At 38.6% G+C, this 23,924-nt stretch overlaps 1 protein-coding gene across 2 annotated transcripts; it reads left to right on the top strand.

Annotated features, from left to right (window-relative positions):
* Positions 1-8,096: 8,096 nt before the first annotated feature.
* On the top strand, positions 8,097-23,236 carry rb1cc1 (RB1-inducible coiled-coil 1). Of its 2 annotated transcripts, XM_023403740.2 has the most exons (23): positions 8,097-8,441; positions 9,444-9,576; positions 9,669-9,795; positions 9,898-10,068; positions 10,342-10,544; positions 10,827-11,241; positions 11,360-11,530; positions 11,618-11,802; positions 11,948-12,134; positions 13,378-13,459; positions 13,575-13,639; positions 13,744-13,847; positions 14,603-14,729; positions 14,947-16,880; positions 17,150-17,336; positions 18,502-18,610; positions 18,924-19,221; positions 20,795-20,846; positions 20,945-20,992; positions 21,448-21,506; positions 21,713-21,840; positions 22,016-22,086; positions 22,328-23,236. In XM_023403740.2, exons 2-23 carry the CDS (start codon positions 9,506-9,508, stop codon positions 22,403-22,405), a joined length of 4,872 nt encoding a protein of 1,623 aa, XP_023259508.1. In that variant the 5' UTR covers positions 8,097-8,441; positions 9,444-9,505; the 3' UTR covers positions 22,406-23,236. The 2 variants fall into 2 exon arrangements, with proteins under 2 accessions (XP_023259508.1, XP_023259509.1); XM_023403741.2 differs by lacking the exon at positions 20,945-20,992.
* The last annotated feature ends 688 nt before the right edge of the window (positions 23,237-23,924 follow it).

Here is a 23,924-nt window from a genome sequence, read left to right as displayed (position 1 = left end):
CCCACCCCCACCTACTCACCTTCGATGGAGATTACATGCTCTCGGATCTGGTTCTGCAGGGCCAGGTCATCAATGCGCTCGATCAGGTCGTAGATTGCGTAAATGTTCGGGTGGACAGACTCGAACCGATGGATCTCTGCCCTGATGGCCGCTGAGTTGGACAAAACAAACTGCGAGCCTGCTGGGCCGGGTTGGGCAGCCTGGCCCGAAACAGTCCCCGAACCGAACTGGCCAGCCCCTGAGCTTGCAGACGATCCGGATCCGAACTGGGACGGGATGGACTGGGGCACTGGGACGGGAACTGGCGCTGGGACCGTGCCTGGAGTGGGCATGGCTGGCTGAGACTGCTGCGAGATACTGGACACTGGGACGCTCGACTGGAAATTCATCTTGGGTTTTTTTTTTTTTTGGAGCGACTAACTCTTCTACAACGGCAGCACAAATATGCAGACTAGAATTTGGGATTCAAGCGATGCGAACAAAAGAAGTCCGCGCGAACTGATGGTCTGGAAAACGATCGGCGCAGAAGCATCAATAGTTGGTCGCCAATTGCAACAAAACGCGGCTCGTGTTCATATTATTAAAACTTGACTGTGATTCATTTTCCGTTATTGGCCAGATCTGTCCAGGGCCCCTTTTTTTCTGTGGCTTACAAACCCGCAATGCCTACCACTTGGACACTCCTTTATGGGCTACACCGCTGTTTTGGTCAAACCCGTTTTCCTTAGTTGCTCAGTTTGAAGGAGACAATGGGCTAGGCTTCAGCGAGGCGCCCTGGTCCACTGCCTTGAATGCGTTGTTTCTGCGCTGAAATGAAATAGCGTTTAGTCCTCTTTGGTCCAAGTGGTCCCTGCCCAGCGCCCTCCTCCGCATGCTGAAACGTCACCCATCACGTAATTGTACTTGAGATGGGGGAGGGTGTGATTGGATTTGGTGGAGGGGGAGAGAATCGCAACGTGCACATCATTATAATAACCTACCTGACAGTTATGCAACCACAAAAAGAAATTTAAAAAAATGGGCCGCTGAACGATACAAGAGTAGATGCTGCAGTTGCATTAGAAATGAATTTTGTCGTTATTTGCTATTGTGTCGTCTGAATCCCCCCCCCCCCAAGCTAACGTTTCCCGTATAGGCCCACACTTTCACACATACATGCACGCGCACGTGGACGCGCAGTACCTTTGAAATCCTAAAATACTGTATGTTTATTTACAGTTTTATATGATAGAATACAATATTGTTGATGTGTGCGTGTGTCAGATTCAAAACCACAAAAAAAAAAAAATTGTAGGCCTGGACTATTTATCTTCTGTGGCCCTATCTTACACAAACACACATTTGTATTAGGCGATGAGAGAAGGAAGAAAAGCCATTTGTAAAATTCTACTTCAAGCAAACCAACAAAAAAAAAAATGTAAATAGTGATGTAAAGAATTTAATACAGAGAACACATACACTTTTTTTGTTTTAGGCCAGCATCCTCCCCAACATCCACACCATCTACTTTAGCAGATATCACTACATGTCTAAAAGGTCTCACATTAAGGAATCTCATAGGAAGTGGTGTGATGTGGATCCTATAGTGGATCTTTCTTCCCTACAAAGGAGGAGACAGAGCCACCTGCTGGTTTGAATGCGCCTTATAACAACAGCTGTCCAAGGCCATACCTGACTGTCACAGTCAGTCAAGCCTCCACTGCTGTTGCAGCAGTGTGCTGCTGCAGATAATGAACAGACACAAACATTTGCTGGAAAGAAAAGGCATGCATGTAATTTGTACGTCACACTCTCAGAGTCAGGCTTTGTGATGCAGTAATGGAAAAGAAAATAAATGGGCCAAAATGAAAAGAGTATTATGTAAAAGAAAATGTGAAGTCATTCAAAGATAATGGAAGAAAAAAAATAAAGCATTTCAGTCCTTGAACTTCCTGGCAACAAACAGTTTTGTTGTTGAAATAATTTTCTCACACATTAATAACATAGAGAGCTATAATCACTTTTTTATTATCCTTTCCAGCATTACAGTTGGAGATTAATATTGACTTTTATCACAGTTATTTTCAAGTGGCACAAAGGTAGATAATTCAGAAATTACCCACCATAATTGTTTGTTCTTTTTAAAAGCATAAAAAATGCTGCCCATAGTTTCTAATATCATTTAAATATGTGCCATGGTATTATTACTTTCATGCTCGCAATTTCTTTCTTTCCTATGTTTGCCTAATTGTGTTTATTTGATTCATTATGTAACCAAAACTGTTGTGGCAGCTAAGATGATAATGCACATCTCTGAACAGCTGCATTATGACACATAAGTTTTTATTCTGTGGCACAGCAGTGTCACGTCTGAGCAAATGTGAATTCAGCAGCCAGAGGAACCTGCTGCTTTGAAGATTAGGATCATTATTCATGGTCATTATATCATGATGGATGATGTTGCTCCAAGTCACCAACTTGCTTCATGACTGAGTCGTCACATTGTGCTTCCTAATGAGCGGGACTGAACCAAATCTGAAGGATCCCTCAACAGATATGGCTGAATCAGCAATGCTTTTTTAAAAATAGCTATTATTTTCTGTAAACTCACTGATTCTCACACATTGTCAGAATCTGAAGCAGCAGACATGTATATTTTTATTTATGTAACAATGAACCACTTCTGCAACATACTGCACCTCGCATTCTGTGTGTGTTTGTGTGTGTGTGTGTGTGTGTGTGTGTGTGTGTGTGTGTGTGTGTGTGCGTGTGTGTATGTGTGTGTGTGTGTTATCTTCAGCCTTCTGCCACCATCTGTTGACCAAATTTGGAACTCCTCCTTAAAAACACTTTACTATGCTCATCCTGTTGCACACTCCAAGTGTGAACAACAATTTTAGCAGCACTGTTTGTTTACTTTGGCTATAAAGATTTTGTCATCCTTCAGTTCATTTCATAGCAATGTTCCATTTGTGGCTCATTTGCATGACAATGACAATTACCTGTCCTGCCTGGGTGCCGCAAGTTAAACTTGGTGGATCTGAAAATATCTTAATATTCATATAGATGATTGACTTCCTACCCTATGGAGTAACTTCCTGCTTCTGATTATATTCAGTAGTGCCTCATGCTTGCTGCAATTACATGAATTATGCAGTTAATTCTCTGGCTCTGTCAGTATGTATTGGCACATGATAATGTTGGCCCTGCTATCGTGGGCCATTGTTCATGCAGACACCTTGTTTTATAGGGAATATGACACACACAAGAATCTCCTTATTGACAAATGTTTAACCTTACAGGTTGTAATTACAGCAACTATTCTGTACAATTTAGAGTCAGTGTCATTTAATGTATGTCATATATATTTCCCATAGTGTTGTATATCAGAATATGTGGAATATTCATAAATGTTGTGTCTTGAAAGATAATTTATTAATACCTATTAGGCCATTAAATGTTATGACTTTTGCATTTTGTTCATATGCACAAAATCCATTTTCATTTATACGTGTGAAAGTGCAAATGTACACATAAATACAAATAGGAAAAAAAGAGAGAAGAGTTTGCGTTTAATTATGATCAACAGTTCTATTTTTTTCAGTTGAATAATAAGTTCAGGTCTGATCCAGAGCGCAATGGCATTAGCAAGTAAAGTGTTTTATCTCACAGCTGAGTAATTGAGCTTCTTGCTCCATGTGATCTGCAAGAGCCTCAGAGAGCTGCCCCAGGACACTGGAAGTTGTCATGCATACAAGAATAGTCGAGTTTCATTTCATTTTCTGGGAGAAAATCTGTGAAAAAGCCTCAGTGATGAAATCTGTCTGAAGTAGTCCTACTGGTTGTCAGTTTAACTTGCAGAGATGAATACACCATCTTCTGGAGAAATTTCTCCCATCTTCATGAGTCCAAGTGGCCAAACCCTTAATGTGAATCTTTACAAAGGCCTCACTCTAAAACCATTTCAAATGAAGGATATGTCGCACTTGAACTCTCATGACATTACTTGACTGAAGATAAGACTGAGCCACTCGAAAACCATGGCATATTTATCCGCCTGGCAATGTACCATACATACAGAATGGAATGAAGTTGTATTATTATTCATTATATAATATACACACAGTTGCACATAATGCACACAGGCAGCTGAGCAATGGAAATAAAAGGAAGAGCTATCATCCCACTAGCTGAGAACAGGGAAGATTAATCAATTCATTACGAATTATTCATCTGTTTTCGCTCAGTTAATTTTGTGTCATGTGGATCTAATTTATCTATTTTGTAAGTAAAATGTGTGTTTTAATCAATATTGTCTGTCTAAGCTTTTACACTGTGCATGCTCTTTCTTAAACAAAGGTCTCTAACTAACTAATAATTGGTCAGGAGCAACACATATTCATAACTTAATGTATGTGATTGAAATTAGTGCTGTCTGTTTTACAGAAACAGGGCAAAGTAATTTTGCTAGTTAAACTGATAAAATATCCAAAGCTAATGTTAATATCATCCTCTTTACTGTTATACTCTTTAATGTAATCCCGGGGTACATAGCCATAGCTCAGTTTCTTATTTCAACTTCAGTTTTACAGAAGGTAAGAATGAACAGCATTATTTTGTCCTATCTGCTTCTGTCAAATGCGGCCACACACACACCTTAAAATCCCTTGTCTCCCATAGACATTGAAGTCTAGCCAATTAAAACCCTGAATATGCTCTGTGCCTCTTGTGCCTGACTTGATACAAACATCATAAACCTTTCAAACTTGAGTATGCGGGAGAAAAGAGGGAACCAGTAGCTTAATAAAGGGCAAAACTACTTCTCAGGGCAAAATCTGACATATTAGCATCCACAAGAGGAAGCACCATTTCATGAGCAAACTGAACTAATTGCAGAGGGTAGATATGATTCTCAGCTATGTTTAGGCACGCTTGGGTGGCATCCAGACACACCAGTTTAAACTACCATCTAAGGGTGTAGCTAGTGTAGCACAGTGAACACAGGCCTCTCAGAGATTTCAGATAGCTGTGCCTGGATCAGGCCAGTGACCTTTCTGGTTGTTTTGGCAGAGCTCCTCTCTCCTTTTCTATTGCTAAGGTTCAAGTTGTCAAACCATTTCAAACAAAACTCCAAGGTCATCCTTTTACCATACACTTTAATGGAGTTTATTTTCAGCAAGAAAAACATGTCATTTCTTAGGTTTTTACTGATTGCTTCTATGTTTGCCTTGAGGAATCTTTCACTTTCAGGATACATATAGTCTATTCCTAGTGTTTGATTATACAGCAGACTTGGGAACAAGAAGCTAATTGTTATTGTTCTGCTGTTTAGACTCAGAATTGGCTCAACATTTCCATTTGATTCATAAGATGCACTGATTTTGTTATAGCAGTACCCCCTCTCCTTCATCCCAGTCTCTGACCTTCCTCCCAGCTCATGTTGATATTTTGAAACTCAAAACAGTCCTCAGTTGAATTCTAAAATATGAGGTGGGAGGACGTTTGGGGAAGATAACGGCACATAAAAACAACACAAAAATGGTAGCAATACAAATACAATTTCCATATGACCACAGCCTCACATACAGTTTACAGAAGCCTTTCTGCCTGTTTTTGCAAAAGCTGTCACCTTTGGAAATCTCTTTGTCTAAACCAGAATTTAAAATTTAAAAAAGTCCTGTGGGTTGGAGACATTAATGGATATGCAGGTGGAAATCAAACAAGTCATTGTTACCTCTGATGTTCTATATACACACACATATATATATATATACATACATACATACATACATACACACATATGTACATAATTGTGTTTTATTGCATTGATATGTTATGACTGATAGTAATCTAATTGCGTACAAATATATTTTTGAGCTTGTTTCAGAGATCCACAACATAAAACGAAGCTTTAGTCTGGGGGTTTTGGATCCCTTTTTCTGGAGACTTATAACACTTTATTTAGAAGAAGGCTAACAGGGAGTTAGGCCTCTCTAGGATCTAATCAATGTCAAACATTATAACTAATATCACAATCTAGGACATAATGTACATGTCTTTGTCTGGGAATTGCTTTTGACAACCAAAGCAAAATATCTATTCTTGCATAGCCTATTGACCATGTAATATATTAAATATTTGTTTCTTTTTGCACGATAACAATTTTTATGGTCATTTTGGTATTTTGTCACCTTCATCAAATGTGCAAACTCAGTTTGTAAAGGTTAAATTGTTCCCTCATGGAAGTTATTTGTGTATTTGTATATCGGAATGCTAGGTAACAGGAAAAGCACTGGGTTTTCAACCCTGATTCCCTGTTTAATGATCTGTTTGCTATTTACACTGTTGCACTGCTGCTCAAGATGTCAGCTTGAGAGTGAAAATTTTCTAAGAGCTACAGTGACTTCATATACTGTACAAGGGTCACTGAGGGTGGCAAATCTGAGGTTTTTGTTTCAAAAATTTTGACTGAATTGATATATGATGGTGTGAGAGGTAATAAAGGGTGAAAGAAAAAGAAAACACCCATTTATTTCCATTTGATGTCTTTGGGTGAAACAAATTATGGTGCCACAGTGACCTCTAGAGGGAATTTGGCCTATTAAAACGTTACATGGATTAAAGGATCAGTTCACCTAAATGACAATTAAAAAATAAACTAAGCATTGACAGAATCCTGCAGTTTTATTACCTCATGGCTATGCCAAACACATTTCTGTTTTAGAGTTTAGCAAACACAAATTGTGCCCTCTTACATGCATAAATTGCATTTAGCACAGTACAGTTAGCACAGTAGACAATCTGAAATAATAACATTTATGACTGTACCAATTTCATTTATGTCTTAGAGATAGTCTGAGTCTCTGGCATGTATTCATCTATCAACTCTTCAGTAGTTGGTATTTGGTCTTTCTCAAAAACATTCAGATTGGGATGCAAAATGGGATAAGTGACAGCAACCCAAGAGCATTGATTGCGCTGCACACTAAAAATCAACAGTAGGTTACTGATTTTTTTTATTTTTTTGATTTTTCAGTTGCGTCAATTTTCGCATTTCCGCATTTTTTTTCAGATTACAAAACAACAAATCAACCAAGGCAAATTATAAACAATTGTTGTAACTTTACACAGTTAGGCCTATTTTATTAACTTTTTTATTTTCATTGTTTAGAGTATAGTCTTTTTCTTCGGATTCCATGTATTAACTCACTAAAATGATGCCCAATTTAAAAAAAAACCTATATAGTATACAATTAAAAGTTTTCGTTTAATAAAATCCCACTACAGCTTACGACAACCCTAAACTACCTCCTCTTTGCAGCAAAATAGGATCATCCACACACTGCAGCCTTACATTAACCACACCCCTTCTCATGTTGCAGCAAAACAGTCGACTTAGTTTCCCATAATACACCTGGAAAAGTACAGTGACGAACGCATACACTGATGGGAAATTTGAGACAGTTTTCAGAGCCGTATCTTTTGAACCTATTCAGTGGAAAGCACATATTTATTAATCAGTTTATTTTATTGATCCTAGAGGGCTTGTAGGTTATGTACGCAATACAAAATGTAATAATCAAAGAGTAAAACTGTATAAATCAAATATGGAACAGAAATGTTATAAAATAAATTATATTTGAGACTCACAAATTTTTCTTAATTTTTGAGACTGATGAAATGGACTTGGTTTTATGCTGAAAATAGTTATGGCAAGCCAAAAGACTAACTAGATGAATAGAAGAATTTTAAATAAACAAAATAAATAAATGGAAACAGGCTTATGTTAGCTTTAATGAAGACAGTGACTGATGCAGTAAAGTGAAAGATTAACAATACATTCATGACAGCTACATTGAAATGGTAAAATTATAATTTAGACACATGAAACATGAAATTCTGAATTAAAAAAAAAGATATATATTTGTTTGTTTAATACATATATATATATATTACAACCTAATTTATTCATATAAATTAAGCATACATTTTACAGCACTAATTTACCTTCACAAAATGTTAAAGCAGTAAGTTAACCTAGCTTGTAAAACAGCTCTGTTTAAGCTATGAGTTGAGGCTCAGCTGTACGGATCGTTCACGGACCGCACATCAGCAGATGACAACAACAAAACAGACAGAGCTACTGAGAGGGTGTTAGCGTAGTTAGCTACCTGAGATAAACAACTGGTGGTTCAGCCCGTGTGTTACACAATCTCGGCTGGAGTTTGCCAAATCAGAAAATTGTTTTACAACAGTATGGTTAATCTGTACAACTAACCATGGTTGTCAGTTATTCTAGTGTTGTTTAGTCTAGCTAACGTTCGCTAAGTGGCTTGCTAAGCTAGCTCTATGTATGCCAAGCTAAAACAGGTTAGCTAGCTAGCTTAGGTGCTAGCTTGTTAGCTGGCCAGCTCGCCTAGGCGAGGTGGAGACCAAGAACAGGGAGATGCGAGCAAAGTGAGGTAAGACCAGCGAAATCGTTTATTTAATTAATTCAATGTGGAATATCATCCTGATACCAATATAAGTCTAGGCGGATGGTGTGAGCAATTCTGCTTAATCTTATTACATTTGTCAAAATCATCGACGTTAGAAATAGCTGTCCTGCGCTAGCCTGACAGCTGTGTTAGCTAATAGCCAGTTAGCGCAGTCAGCGGTTTATTATTGACTAGTTAGCTTGCTAGCAGCTGCTGGTGGCTCCTTCTTTGGCACAGTAACCACGGCTGATTGGAGGCCTCGAGGTTAATAACAACGGTTAAGTGCTCCCTGTCTATTTGTACCCGGGTAACCCTGAACAATATGAGGCCCGCAGACGTGCAAACCGCTATTAATGGCAATTAGCTGACGTTAACCAACGTTCACATTGTCTGTGTCTCAGATAGCAACTTAGTTGATAAGGGTTTTTTTATTCTCACGCTAATAAAGTGAGTCGTTAGGTAGCACTAAATCTGTTTTTAAATATCTTTAACTCAGCTTTTCAGTTAAGCCCCCTGACTGGCCTCTCTACAGATGAACGTCAACAAATGTGAAGTAGCGTTATCTATTTCTTAAGGCAGTTCTACACTTCACATTAGACCAACATGTCAAGTGTCTTTGAACAGATCCCACACTTGACAGAAGCCAGTAACCGACGACATGGTGACTACGCTACTAAATTATTCAGGAGACAATAAATTACAAGAGACTTACAAGTTTACATGGAAGGATGATAGTGACATGGTGGCCCTTAACGTCAAGGATATAAATTATCTAAAGAGACAGACAGTGATAATAATATCCTTGCACATAATTATAGCTGTGTTGCAGCCCAGAAAACACCATACACGGGTATTATTCAAGTAGCTTTATGACTTTGTGCCTTTGAGTGGCAGCGTCACTCATTTATTGATAGTAAGGGAGACTTCATAAAATGTAAAAGCTGAAATTATCAGCTAGCTCATTTTCATGTTTGTGCTTTTTTGCAGGGTGGCCTTGAATGACTAAATGAGCAAGATAGGCAACTACGAAGAACTCTGGGAGTTTCAACATGAAGTTGTATGTGTTCCAGGTCAACAATGGCAGCACATTGACATTTGACACCGATCTTGCTGTCCAAACGTAAGAAATTGGCATTTTACCAGTAATAGTTAGAAATTGTGGTCAGTATTTCTTGGCTGTTGTGACCTAAATAAATTCTTCCCTTGTTTTAGTGTATTGGAGCTTAAACATGCCATCCAAGCCAAATATAAGATTGCAATTCAACATCAAGTCCTTGTTGTCAATGGAGGGGAATGTATGGCTGCAGAGAGACGAGTCTGCAGTTACAGTGCTGGCACTGTAAGTCTATACAGTTTGTCAGTGTTTTTTTTATTTGCCTTGAAGGTGTAAATGAAGCATAATCAATGTTCTGATTACTGATGTCTTACTCTTGAATTGTAGGAAACCAACCCCATATTCCTATTCAACAAAGAGATGATCTTGTGTGACCGGGATCCAACGATCCCCAAAACCACCTTCTCCATTGAGAGTGAGATTCAGGTCAAGGTGGAGGAGTCTCTACTGATGCCAGCTGTCTTTCACACCGTTGCCTCACGAACACAACTTGCTCTGGTAGTTGCCTACTTTTTTGTTTGTGTGTGTGGTTGGTCGGTTGTTTGTTTGTTTTTTTTAAATTTGCCTTTCATTGGGACATCTCAGGCCTAAGAATTGCTTTAAAATGTTTGCCTGTCATTTGTGTACCACCTTTATCAGATTGTTTCATAATTATCTAAATTTGTTTTGTAAAATTATGTATACGTATTGAATTGTTTCAGTTATTGTAACTATTCCATTAACTATGGAACGCTCCTAATTTGGCCTGACATTATTTTCATACTCTTTCAGGAAATGTTTGAAGTTGCCAAGAAACTTTGCTCTTTCTGTGAACGTTTGGTTCATGATGAACACCTTCAACACCAAGGCTGGGCTGCTATTATGGCTAATCTGGACGACTGCACTCTGTCTTATCAGAAGTTGCTTGTGAAATTTGACACCTCATATGCAAATTATCAACATGACTTGGAAGAAATTAAGGTGAAACTTACAAAGTAAGTGTTACCAAGGGGAACTTTGTTGTACTTTGATAATCTTATCCAGTAGATTTGAAATATATTAATATATAATCTACTGTTTAGTTATTAGTAACTAATATCTGCATATGCTTTTGCTGAAAATTTGAACGATATAATCACAACCGTAGTTCAATCTAAAAACTGAAAAAACAGTAAAAAAAAAAAAAAAAAAAAACTGCAAGCAATGATATATTTCTACTAAAAGGAAATGAGCTTGATCAACTTTCCCTCTTAATGGACATTTTTTTATGATTGCAGGTTAGGGACAGCGGTTTCTGTAATGGCTAGGATACCTCTTCTGGAAAGTTTGACAAGACACAGTTACAGAGAGAGCGTAGAGAAGTCCACTTCCACCCCAGAAAAGGATTCAGATGAGACAGAAGAAGAAAAATCCACTGACTCCATGCCCTGCACTACCGATGCAAAGAAGCCCTCCAATTTATCAGCATCCATCTCTGCTTCGGGGACAGCCACATGTGAGCCAACTGCTGACCAGGAAACAAATGAAATGACTGACAGTGGTGGACTGAGAGCTGCGCTATTAGATGACGACACTCCAGACTTCGCCAACCCGTCCTCCTTCAATGTCACACTATTAGACTGGATCAACGTGCAAGACAGACCCAATGATGTGGAATCAGTTGTGAGGAAATGCTTTGATTCCATCAATAGGGTGAGTCAGTGATGCATGAATAGACATGTCAAAGTAGTATTATAAATATATAGTTATAAATTGCTTGTGTGTGTGGGGGGGTATGTGGAAGTCTTCATTCAAATGTTATGTCTTTCAGCTTGACCCACGGATCATTCAACCTTTCCTGGCAGATTGTCGTGACACAATTGCCAAGCTCGATAATCAAAACATGAAAGCCATCAAGGGGCTTGAGGACAGGTTGTATGCTCTAGACCAAATGATTGCGAGCTGTAAGAAGTTGGTAAATGAACAGAAAGAACTTGCTCAGGTACGATAAGTAAAAGATAAACACTATTTAATTACTTTCTCCGTCCTCCAGTTTTCATTAATTGTGCTTACATGTTGTCTCTTTCAGGGATTTTTGGCCAATCAGAAGCGGGCTGAAAACCTGAAGGATACATCTGTTCTGCCTGACTTGTGTCTGAGTCACACCAACCAGCTGATGATCATGCTGAACAACCACAGAAAGCTGCTAGACATCAAAAAGAAGTGCACCACTGCCAAACAAGAACTTGCAAACAACCTTCAAGTCCGACTCAAGTAAAACTGAAAATCACTTCTTCCCCAATGTTTATTGCCTGTTCTTGTTTCATAGTTCACTACATTGTGTGTTTAGTGGTTTTGGCTTATTCTTTCAAAATGCTAAATTCAAGGGAATTGTGTTTGCGACTTGATTTTGAATTAGATGGTGCTGCTACGTGATGCTTCATGCAGACCAGGATGGCGAGAAGCTTCAGGCTCTGCTTAGACTTCTGACAGAGCTGATCGAAAGAGTGCGAGTGGTGGAGGCCCTCAGTACTGTGCCCCAGATGTACTGCTTGGCAGTGGTGGAAGTCGTCAGGAGAAAAATGTTTATGCGCCACTACAGAGAGGTCAGTGCTAAATGCCATTATAAGACACTAATTGTGTGTCCAGACATATTGATATGAAGAGGCGAGCTCTTTTGCCTCACTGAATCTGTAGCTTTTGGGGGTGTTTAACGCTGAGCATATAATTTGTATTTTCAGCTCTAATTGGGTAGTTCTTCTCTGTTTTTGCTATTATGATGAAGAGAGAACTACCCTATTATGATGTTTACTGGAGCTTGAAAATTATGTTCATTTAAAACTTTATTTTTCAGTCTTTTATTGTTTGTTTTTATGTTATGTTATGGAGGGAGTACTTACTTGTACTTACTGCTATGTTTTTACCTTCCTATGTGTAATATTCCTGAAATAGTAGAACGTAACTGAATATGATAATGATAAAACACGCCTGAGCTGGCAAGATAAGTTAGCATATTGATCCTATATGATCACTGAAAATGGAACCATGCCATGTCATGTGGCACATGCTATTCAGCGGCCTCATGACAGACCTTTGGTGTCATTTTGGTGTTGGAGTGATACTGATGGCGGCTGCTCCCATGGCATTAGCGTAATGCTAAAACTTAAAGAGCTGACACTTTTGTATATATTAAGCCTCAACTGATAATGACTGTAATCCTTCCTGTTTTTATTGCTGTGTCCAGATGTACTGTAAGAGAGGGAAATAGTTGGAATCAGGGACTTGATTTTGCTCACATTTGTCCTCCTTTATTGTGTTTATTTTGTTTTTGACTTTGGTTAATGCAACAGGAAGCCACATGTATTGCATTTCTTTTTGCTTTCTCTTTCTGTTTTTCTTAAACTATGTTAAGTTTCCTCCTGAGAGCCTGGGTACTTTCTTTTAAATTATTGAGATAATAAGACTGATAATACAGACAATTAAACCTGTTGCCTTACAGGAGCTCTGTGTCACACACTCTGGCTCCATATGCATTTTCCTTTATTTAGACAGATGAAGTTTCAGCCCTGATGCATTCTTAAAGATTTTCATCTTGATCTTCTTAAAGATTGTTAAAAAGGCCTGAGGGCTGAAAGGTGCTAGTGCAACTCTTTTTTTCCTGCTTTCAAGTCTGTATCCAGTAATCAGCACCTCACTACAACCCATGGTGTGTGTTACTTTTCCATTATTTATAGCAGCTCAGTAATATTAAAGACCATGTGAAGGAATGTCACCAAGCCCTGGAAGTGGACAGAGGGAAACACAATTATTTTTTTGTTGTAGTAAAGTCTTTACAATTAATCTTTTCAGTGGGCTTATGCACTTGTGAAGGATGGGAAACGACTGTATGAGGCAGAGAAGTTCAAAAGGGAATCCTTTGGGAAACTCTTCAGTAAGTGTCTTGAAAACTCAACTGATGACATTTGTGTTGACACTTTACAGCACAGTATTTGCTTTTGAAAGAACCAAGGTCAGCATTGATCTAATCAAATTCTTTGTCTTTTCAGGGAAGTCTTTCCTCAGAAATCGTTTGTTTAGAGGACTCGATTCATGGCCTCCAACATCATTCTGTGTAAGTGTGAAAGTGTTTGTGTTTTAACCATGTTTGCATTATCAATTATATTATTTTCACTGCAAAGGGGTCTCTTCTTCTGCTTTGTTTGTTATTGTTTACAGACACGAAAGCCCAGAAGGTTTGACGATGAACTTCCAGACATCTCACTTGAGGACCTGCAGTACTTGAAATCTTGCTGTCCTGTAGAGGTGCAGCCATTCCTTATGTAAGTTACTGTCCTCAGTCATTGAAATGGTTTTAGGTATAACCGTGTCAGTTATATAACCCTACTACAATTTTCCAAGGATATGGGCAATAAAAACAGGTACATTTAGAAGTGTCCATTTCTAAATCAAATGAATTTGGTTGGAGATCTTTAATGCAAATTAATGTTTTTTTTTTTTTTTTTTTTTTTTTTTCTTTTTTATAGAATAATCAAATTTGTTTTAACAGTGAACAGAACAAGTAACTTGTTATGACTTCTGATTATGTAATGAACTGTCTCACAAAACTTTGTGTAATCACAACTCATTTGTGAGGGGCGCAAGGTTTGACGCAGAGAGTTAACCAGCTAATTTTAAAACCTTTTAAAAGGCATTTGTAATTCCTGCCTTTCTCCACACTATATCTTCAAAGTAGATCACTTAAACCAATGTGCAAACCAAATTAGATGAACACTACAATTTAGCACACCCAGTGTCTGATATCACATTTTGTAAAATCATACTAGATATGTTGGGTTAGGAAGGGCTGTGCTGCATAGCTTTAGGATATACAGGCTCATTCAAGTTGCTGTTGAAGCTCTAAATGAAGTCAATTATTTATAAAATTTTATTGATTGTTTTGCAGCCTGGTGTGGCCATCTTCTAGTGTGAAAATTGGCCTGAAACCCAGCCATTATAGCATTAACTTGCAGACCTCTGCCTCAATGTGGTTGTTATCGTTCTGTCCTGAATTTATTCCTCATATTTTTTTCCTCAGGGTTCCCACAATGTGCGACTTTGAGCCTTTAAATCACCACGTAGAGACGCTTCACCAGCTGGTCCAAGCGGCACAGAGTGTGGATGAGATGTCTCGAACTATCACTGACCTGTTAAGCGAACAAAGGGTAATGACCCGCTTCATCTGCAACTTTTTGTTTGTGTTATTTAGTTTAATTAAGATTGGTTACTTTTTTAAATTTAAAGACGTTCTTCAACATAGTTCTTATACACAGTATAACAATACACAATAATTTTTATACAGAGTATGATTTTACTTTTGCTTTTCTCATTTGTTTAGATAGTAAGTATCTTCTCTTCCTCTCTTCTATCTGTATTTTTAAGGCATCCTGTTCTCAGAGTGCTCAGAGATCAACCGTGCTGACCCCACAGTCTGAAAGTATACTTGGGGCCACCACACCGATGTCCTCCAAAACCCCTTCCTCTCTTAGCCTTCAGGGACCCAGCTGCCGGCCTCTACATGTTCCTGTCCCAGCCCCTCTAGAGGACCTGTCCCCAGACAGCATTGACGCACAAACATTTGACTTCGAGACCATTGGCCATCCGAACATGGATCCAGTCCTGCAGCAGGGCTCCCTTGACCTGGATTCTCTAGCAGAGAGCCCTGAGTCTGACTTCATGTCTGCTGTCAATGAGTTTGTGATTGAAGAGAACATGAACTCTCCGAACCCTATCAGTGACCCCACGAGCCCTGATATGATGGTGGAGTCTCTGTACTCTTCAGTGATCAACGCTATTGACAACAAGCGAATGCAGGATACCACAACACTAGAGAGAGAGAACTTAAGGATCACTGTCCTCAAACAAGTAATCGACAAGTACCAGTCTGCTGCAGAGGAGTCCCATTCCAACTTAAGAAGTGTGAAGGATGACCTCTATCACTTGCGAGGTCTAGTGTTAAAAGAACAACATGACTTTGGCTTTGTCCTGAGGAGTATGTGTACAGAGGTGCGCAACATTGTTGACAACTTCTCCCAGACCCACGAACTGGAGTTGAAGGAGCAGCATGAAAGCGAGCTTCTCTCTGTTCGGCAAGAGCTTGAGAAGCAGGTTCAGACACTAACGGAGGAAAATCAAGTGAACCAGAATATTGTCAGAGACGTCCAGCGCGCAATGCTGGAGCTGGAGGGTCTTATGGAGCGCAAAGAGAAAGAACTTACTCATCTTGAGAACGAGAGAGAGCGATGGGTTGAAACAGAGAGTAGCCAGACGGATAGGATCAAAAACCTGGAGCAGATGATGAGCGATCAAGCTGAAGAGATCAAGACACTCGCAGCTTCAAAAGACTCCCTGACCAGCCAGCTGGAGAATCTGCACTTTGAGATTGAACGTGGCCAGCAGAAGATTCGACAGGAGTTGGAAGTTGCTGAGCAATCTCACCTTAAGGAGCTGGAGGACAGACTGAAACAGGAACACAAGGCTGAACTGGAGAGCCTTACCAAGGATAACCAGGACGCTCTGGCAAATCTGGCTGCTGAAAATAGTGCAAAGTTAAGTGAGGCAGCTGATCACCATACCACCGCTCTTAGAGAGAAGGACAACCAAATCAAGGACTTGGCGGCTCGTATTACTGAGCTTGCAGAACTCCGCTGCAAAGTAGAGGTGGAGCTAGCCCTCAAAGAATCGGAGACAGAAGAGGTGAGGCTCCTATTTGAGGAGGCCAAGATTCAGCAGGCTGAGGCTGTGAAGTCTCAGGTAGAGGCTGAGACAAAGGTCCTTAGCGAAGAGCTGGCAGGTATCAAAAAACAGCTTCAGGTAAAAAATGAGGAGTATGAAGTGGACCTAGCTGAGCTCAGGACTCTCATGAGGATCGAGAAGGACCACTGCATCTCAGAGCTGGTGGACAGACATGAGGAGGAGACTATTTTGTTGCGCAGCGAGCTCTCATCCCTGCAGCAGCAAGCCCAGGATGATGAGAGGAACCATGCTGAGCAGCAGCAGAAACTTAAGCAGGAATTAGACCAGCAAGTGGAGCTAAGTGAAGAAAAAGAAAAGCAGTTGAGGAGCTTCCAAGAACTGGAGCAAGAGCTGAGGACAGTCATCAACAAATTGCAGGCAGAAAATGACCTGCTCTCTAAAAAACTAGAGCAGGACAGACAAGCAGTCGAGAAAGATTTAGAAAAAGAAGAGGCCACCAAGGTTGCATCACCAGATGCCTTTAAAGAGTTAGAGCAGGAGAAGGAAGACATGGAAAAGAGACTGTTAGAGAAAATTAAACAACTTGAGAATGAGCTTCATGAGAGACGATCCTTAAAAAGGTAAAAGTCTGATCACAAAAACAGACACACCACATACAGAAATTTAACTTTGTTTTTCATGTCATAAAACCTGACTAGTTTGTCTAAACTTAATCTGCTTACATTTAAAATGACACACCGAAAGAAAATCTGGGAGCAGCTATGTAAACAAGCTACTGTTCTGTTGATTAAGAGCGAACTGTTAACTATTCTTTGTCTTTGTGTTGTGTTTGCATGTCCACATTATGTAATTAACCTGTCAGAATGAAAGTTTACTGTGTGCCTTTCAGTGATGAGGGGTTGTCACTGCATGCCGAGGGGCGTGCAGATGCCGGAGCACCCCTGTCTCTGGACTCAGCACTACAAGAGCGGCTGCAGCAGGAGAGGGCCTCCCTGCAGTCCCAGATGGAGCTCCTGGAGAAGAAGAAGAATGAGGAGATGCAGAACCTCAAGACATCACTTATCGCAGAGCAGCAGGTTTGCATTTGGGCTATTAATAGGTCTGAAAAGTACTGTGTCTTGTTATGTTTAGTGGTAATTTATGAGATAGATCATCTATGATTGATGATGTACCATTTCTAATAATGGCAAACATGTAATATGTATGTTGGTCACTCTGAAATGCACTGAGATCCACTTAAAAAAAACAAAAACAAAAAAAAAGGATTACTAATATTGTGTACATCCAAATTATATGAATGAAGTTAGACTAAATATTTTAAACACCTTTAGTTATAATGCAATACAGTTCAGCAGTGCCACAAACTGTAGTCTCCAAAATGATAATCAAGTGTAATCACAACCTCTCTGTAATAGACTGCACTTGTTTTAGCTAGGTGTTCATAATAAACTGGCAACTGAATGTATGAAGTGTAGATTTAATGCTCTCGTAACAATGTTTATGGGCTGCTTTGTCAACTTTACACTGACTGGCCATTTACATACTAATACACTTTAATACAGCCATTAGTACTTACTTTCTGAAACCTTTAATTTTGAATAGTTATTGGCACTGTCAGTCTCAGCAGGCTGCACTTAATTTCAAGTTAAGCCTCGCACATATTGACGTCAAGCTTTTATTCATTCGTCCAGCAAATCCACTTTTACTTTGCTGGCGCTTATCTTGAGCTGTCCGGTTGCTTGACATCAAAGGGGCAGCAGAAAGATGTTTTTACTCTTGAACTTTTTTTATTTTTTTATTTAAATATATTTTTTAGCCTACTGGTTACAAAAATATATGGCAACCCTGTTATAGAGATATCAGACCCCTCTATGTTTCATCCCACTCCATACTTCAAGCTGATAGGACTTTTGTCTTGCACAAAATATTAAGTAAGTCACCCATTGTTACCAAGTATTTAAAAAAAACAGTTGAGCTTGCATCATTCCATTTTGTTTTTCACCGGGTATAATAAATGGAGAAAAGATCAGATTTGGAACAATACAGAAATTCAAACAGATTAGTAAAAATCAACAAAACAACTGTAACTCCCATGGCTGCAAGCTGAGCTGAATCCTTAAAATTTTGCAATTAAAAGGCATCGTTTGAAATCATTTGTGCTTTGATATGAATTCTCCCTTGTGACCAAAATAGCTGTTAAGCTTGTTTAAACTCTAAATGATTTTTTTTTTTTTTTCCTAGACTAATTTCAACACTGTTCTAACCCGAGAGAAGCTGAAGAAGGAGCAGATCATCAATGAGCTCACAGAGAAGTTGCGGAACGTTACCCAACAGCAGGAGAAGGACAAAGGTGAGTGCTGTGCTTCCTGAGTGCTTTGAGTGGAGGCTAATAAGTAATCATTTTTATTTGTCTAATAAAAAAACTCATTGGTGCAAATTGTGTCTTTAGACGTGCTGCTAACGTTTATAAAAGTTTTTCTTAATTAGAGGTTTTCATGGAACACAAGATGGGAATTTAATCTTGCTATTATTATACCTAATAAATAGTCACAAGCGTTTTCTCTTTTACTTACTCCCATATTCTAAGAATAGCCAGTCTTTGAAGTTTTAGGTTATACATTTGTGCCTTTTGTCAGTATTTTATTTATCTTCTCTTATTGCAGCTCTGATAGAGACGCTGTCTGAGGACCGGGCTAGTGTCATGCAGGAGAAGAAACACTTGGAAGAAGAGCTTAACCGCCTGCGCAGCACTGCACTAGTCTCCTCTGCCTTTTTCACTCCTAACCCGTCAGCTCAGGAGGTCACAGAGGCTGGAGCAGCAGCAGCAGCCAGAGCTCTGCCTGTGGCTGGGGCCTGCTCTTCTGAGTCCATGGCGGAATGTGACAGACTGGCCTCTGTGGCGGCCATTCGAGATGATGAACATGTGGATCCAGCAGTGGAAGCCAGCATGGTGACAGTCCAGTAAGCATCTTCTCTCCAATAAACATTGTGCTGTTGACGGTTAGAGATATATTGTAGTGATTGTTCATCTCACCTGGTAACTGGGAAGAAATCAGGTCAAGGCGACACATTCACATGCATTTTGTTAACCAGATTAAGGCCTGTGATGACATGCATTTGGCCAGTCAGTGCATCTCCCCCCTCCCTCCACACCTTATTTTTGAACCAAGATTGATGAATTACAAGTGTATTAAATGCTATATAAGAAACCTGTTTAGTACTATGTGATGCTGAAGCCAAAGGAGATTTTTTTTTTTTTTAGGTTGAAGTGTTTTTGACAGCTCACTGAAAGGACAATCTGTCTCGAGGGGAAGCACAATTTTACCTTGCTGTGTGTGTGTGTGTGTGTGTGTGTGTGTGTGTGTGCACGCGCTTGCCTGAATTTTACAAATAGCCTAGTATTCACTTCATCCCTCATCTCTTTCTATTTGTATGCGCTGCTGTTACTATAGTACTTTCCCAGTTCCTTGGTTGCCCTCTATGTGCACATCTCTTTAGAACTATATATATTATATTCAGTACATATACTATACAGCTATACATAGTCAGGATGTCAGGTGTCTTCTGTAGAAATATAGCACTAGGTTTTTCTTTTTCTCTGAGCCTGACAGAGGAAACCGTGCTCCTGGTTTACATGATCTACAAGAGATCAAGTTACTGCAGAAAGCTGATGTTTACCAGGTTACTGAAGTGTGTGCAAACCTAGTCTTGTGCAATCAAACATGAATGGCATTGAATCACAGTCAATCATTCAGTCTTTATCTTCAGTGAAGAGCAGTTTTCATATAATGGTAAGAGTGTCATTCCATTCTCTAACCTTTCATTTTAACCCATAAGATTTTATGAGTACAGGATATCTTCTGTTTTTTTTTCTTTTTTTTTTTTTTAAACGCTTTCTCAAGAGTGAGTGTATTTAGTAGTGAATATTGGACAGATATTTTTCATACAAATTTATGTGTTCCAGCTATTTTACTTTATTCCTATTTGTAACATAACATTAGTTAGTTTGCAGTACTTTTTATTTATATAGTACTTTATATATGCGTTTGTACTTTTTGTTGTACTAAGCTGCTCTTTGTTTTTTACCAAGGACATAATTTTGAAAAACCTCATTTCATCTAATGTTTTCTCAGCATGTTAGTCTTCTACAACATACCCATGGCAAAGTTACAGCAGACCTGAAGGAGGCTGCAATTACACAGAGTAGAGAGTCTTTTATGTTGTGATGATATGAAACTGATTGCTAGTCACAGACAGAAGCCTTTGCATTACTAAGGAATTTCAGAGGACCATGACATTGTGTACAATAGCCAAAAGTGGATGGACAGAGAGGACATTTGACAGTGGAAGGGAGGCAGGCTAGGATCAGACAGCGTAAGTGTTTTATTTGTCACTATAGAGATTGAGAACTATTTAGAAGTTTGAAAATTATCGATTTTTGTTCACACTTTAATCTCTTTACATTTCAACGTAAAATAGTTTTGTAGACATTTTTCACAGGATGATTGTCAATAATGATGTTTTCTTTTCGTAGTGATAATATCCTGATGTCAGAGGAGAAACAGCGGATACTTTTACTTGAGAGGGTAAGTAGACACCTTTATCTTTCACGTTGTATTTTAAGCGCAAGACGCTGTGTTTCTCGTTCACTCTATCTGTTTAATCAATATAATATATGTTGCAGACTTTACACATGAAGGAAGAAGAAAACAAGCGCCTCAGTCAAAGACTGGTCAGTTGATTATCATCACTATGGGCTATGTAACACCTGCTCCACTAGGTGGCAGTAGCATCAAAGCATAAAATCCTGACCTAGGAGGTTAAAGAGCTCAGTGAAGACAAATGAATTTTTAGGAAGAGTGTCATTAGACTGTGTACAAGGATGAATTGTATTTAAATTGCATGCTTGAAACACAAACATATTCTGTATACAAGTGTTAAAAATATACTTGTCTGGTTAGAAAAGTTTTTTTTAATCAGCCCTGACACTACCTGATTCAAAAGGACACAACTGAGATTAGTTTTTGTATAATTCTGTCAATGAGGTAAAAGTACAAATACTAATTGCTAAGCCTATTTCTTGCAAATCTCTAGTCACAGATGTTCCTCTTGGAAGTCATTTGCAGCCAATATTGTTAACACTTCTCTGTAACATGTGTAATGTCGCCCTAATCCTTTTCTTTGTAGATGTCTCAAAGCATGTCGTCTGTGTCGTCACGGCATTCAGACAAAATCGCCATCAGAGAGTAAGTGAATAGAACATAACACATGGCCTTAACATGTGCTTGCTGTTGTGATTTTTTTTAACTAAAACTCTGACCATCATTACGTGCAGTATAATTATACATATTATTATACAATTACCATTAATGTGTTGTGTTTTTGTTCGCAGTTTGCAGAACTGTGTGTGTCATCATCCTTTTGTCTCTTTGTCCATCTTTTTATGTTTCAGCTTCCAGGTAGGCGATTTGGTTCTAATCATCCTGGATGAAAGGCATGATAACTACGTGCTGTTCACAGTCGGTCCCACCCTCTACTTCCTCCACTCAGAGTCTCTCACTGCACTGGACCTCAAACCAGGTCAGCTTCGCCCAAACCTTTTGTGATTGTGATGAGAACTGTACAGTTGGAATTTATTTTGTGATTTACTAATACAATGAATATGTGTCAAATATGGATAGATATACAACAATGACTGCGTATACTTTATGTACATGGTGTTTGTTTAACGCGTTTGATTTGTTTTGTTGTTTAGCATCGGGGACCTCAAGACGGCCGTGGGTACTTGGAAAGGTGATGGAGAAGGAATATTGCCAGGCAAAAAAGGTATTGAATTTATCTCAAGATATGAAATGTTTTTAATGAATATTTAAGAAACAATATATTTGCATAGATGAAGTGTGGTCCTGGAAATCTTGTTTTATTTTTTAGTAACAGTTTTCACACTGGGTTTTTTTTTTTATGTGTTGATTTGATCCATGTCAGTAATGCTGTTATATTGATGTATACACAGTCTATACCTTCTCTCTTACAAAGCTCTTTTTCCCTGTCTCTATTCCTTCACCAGGCCCAGAACAGGTTCAAGGTTCCATTAGGAACCAAGTTCTACAGAGTGAAAGCTGTTCCATGGAACAGAAAAGTATAATAGCCAAGTAATGAGCTAAAATGTATATTTATATTGCTTAATTTTTGAACAGAAACTTCACATCATAATTCATAACTTGAAAATTGAAAGACCTTTAAAAATGGAGAGAATTAAGAGATCATCATCATACTATTTTGAGTTTCAGTTCAAAATCCCACCTGCTACCACATTTTTGTTTTCTTTTAAACCCAGATTTGTTATTGTGGACCAAATGCTATTAACCTTATTAGGGCATTGCCCTATACACTGTGGCATTATGCCATTTGACCTGTGTGTAAAATTGAACAAAATTTGGATGTTAAATATTAGTTTTCATTATCAGCATTTGTCCTTTTGTGGAAAATACTGTGTCATTATCAACATAATTAAATGAAAATATACATTTATTATAAATGTTTATGGAGGAATGTTCATGGCATGCATATTGATATGTTTTCTTTGATTTACTTATCCAGATAAATGTTGTAGTTGGAAATGTAGTTAATGCTGTTTGTTACTCACAAAGCAGTATGGCCCTCTGTCAATACTGAAATGTACATTACAGCTGACTGATGGAAACAGTCGGCTTTGCAATCCTTGAAATGCACTTTCAAAAACAATGCTTTTGTTGATTTGAAAAGGGAAGTAATTGAGCTGTCAGAACTAAGTAAATATATCAGCACAAACTTCTCACTATCATAGAATATTGATATGTAGAAAGGAATACTTTGTGACTGTGTTTCATTATCGGGAGACATTGTACATTACCCATCAAATCACACATGTAACAATAAATGACTGTATTGTAAAAGATAGAGTTTTGAAACAATAAAGGATTGATCCCAAACATAATCTGCTTTTTCATGATGGCCAATTCTTCTCCATATTTGGCGATTATATTTATTTATATTATAATTGATGCTAAGAAATGTAAATGAGTCTATTTGAGTCACCGTTATAATGTCCATTAGGGAGTGAAAAGTTTTCTCAGTTCATGGACAATACTAATTTACACTAGTTACACCAGTAGACAATTGTTCATTTTTGGAAAGAATTGCTTACCTGCTGGAAATTAAGATTCCTCACTTAACTAATGAAAAACCATTTTTATTATACCTCGTTAAAACAAAATACACATAGTGTAAATAGTAAATATCTTTTTAATGATGCCTTTAAAATTTTCTGGGGGATTCAGGAGTCAATGTGGAATAGCACAGTATAGTGTATTCATTTGATTTATCATTTTTGCTTTTGTGGAAACATTAATGTTGGCACACTGCTGCAGGAAACAGACTTCAAAAAGGCTTCAAATCGGGGCCCAAGAACGATGCGGCCCTCATGGAGAAGGAAGCCCACCAACATCACTTTCCCAGTTCACAGCGGGGAGCATAGCAGCTCTCCGCCGAGCACTCTCTACCATGTGGGTCTAGGGGTGTTTTAACAATGTTTAGCTCTATTTTCTCCATTTAGCATAAGCCTGTTGTCACATTTGGATGGCTCCTTCATAAATTGATGGTGTGATTCCTACAATTTCGGGACA

The sequence above is a fragment of the Seriola lalandi genome, unplaced genomic scaffold (genome assembly GCF_002814215.2).
Source record: "Seriola lalandi dorsalis isolate HSWRI2012SDOR001 ecotype SW California unplaced genomic scaffold, Sedor1 jcf7180002054182, whole genome shotgun sequence".
NCBI lineage: Eukaryota > Metazoa > Chordata > Actinopteri > Carangiformes > Carangidae > Seriola > Seriola lalandi.
The sequence above is the reverse complement of the archived record's forward strand: the minus strand, read 5'-3'. Positions and strand labels throughout refer to the sequence as shown.

Excerpts from the sequence above, each read along its gene's own strand:
- rb1cc1 (XM_023403740.2), top strand. The coding sequence starts at position 9,506 with ATGAAGTTGTATGTGTTCCAGGTCAACAATGGCAGCACATTGACATTT. Across the intron at positions 13,640-13,743 it reads GGCCTCCAACATCATTCTGT|ACACGAAAGCCCAGAAGGTT; the intron begins GTAAGTGTGAAA and ends TATTGTTTACAG. Across the intron at positions 14,730-14,946 it reads ACCTGTTAAGCGAACAAAGG|GCATCCTGTTCTCAGAGTGC; the intron begins GTAATGACCCGC and ends TGTATTTTTAAG.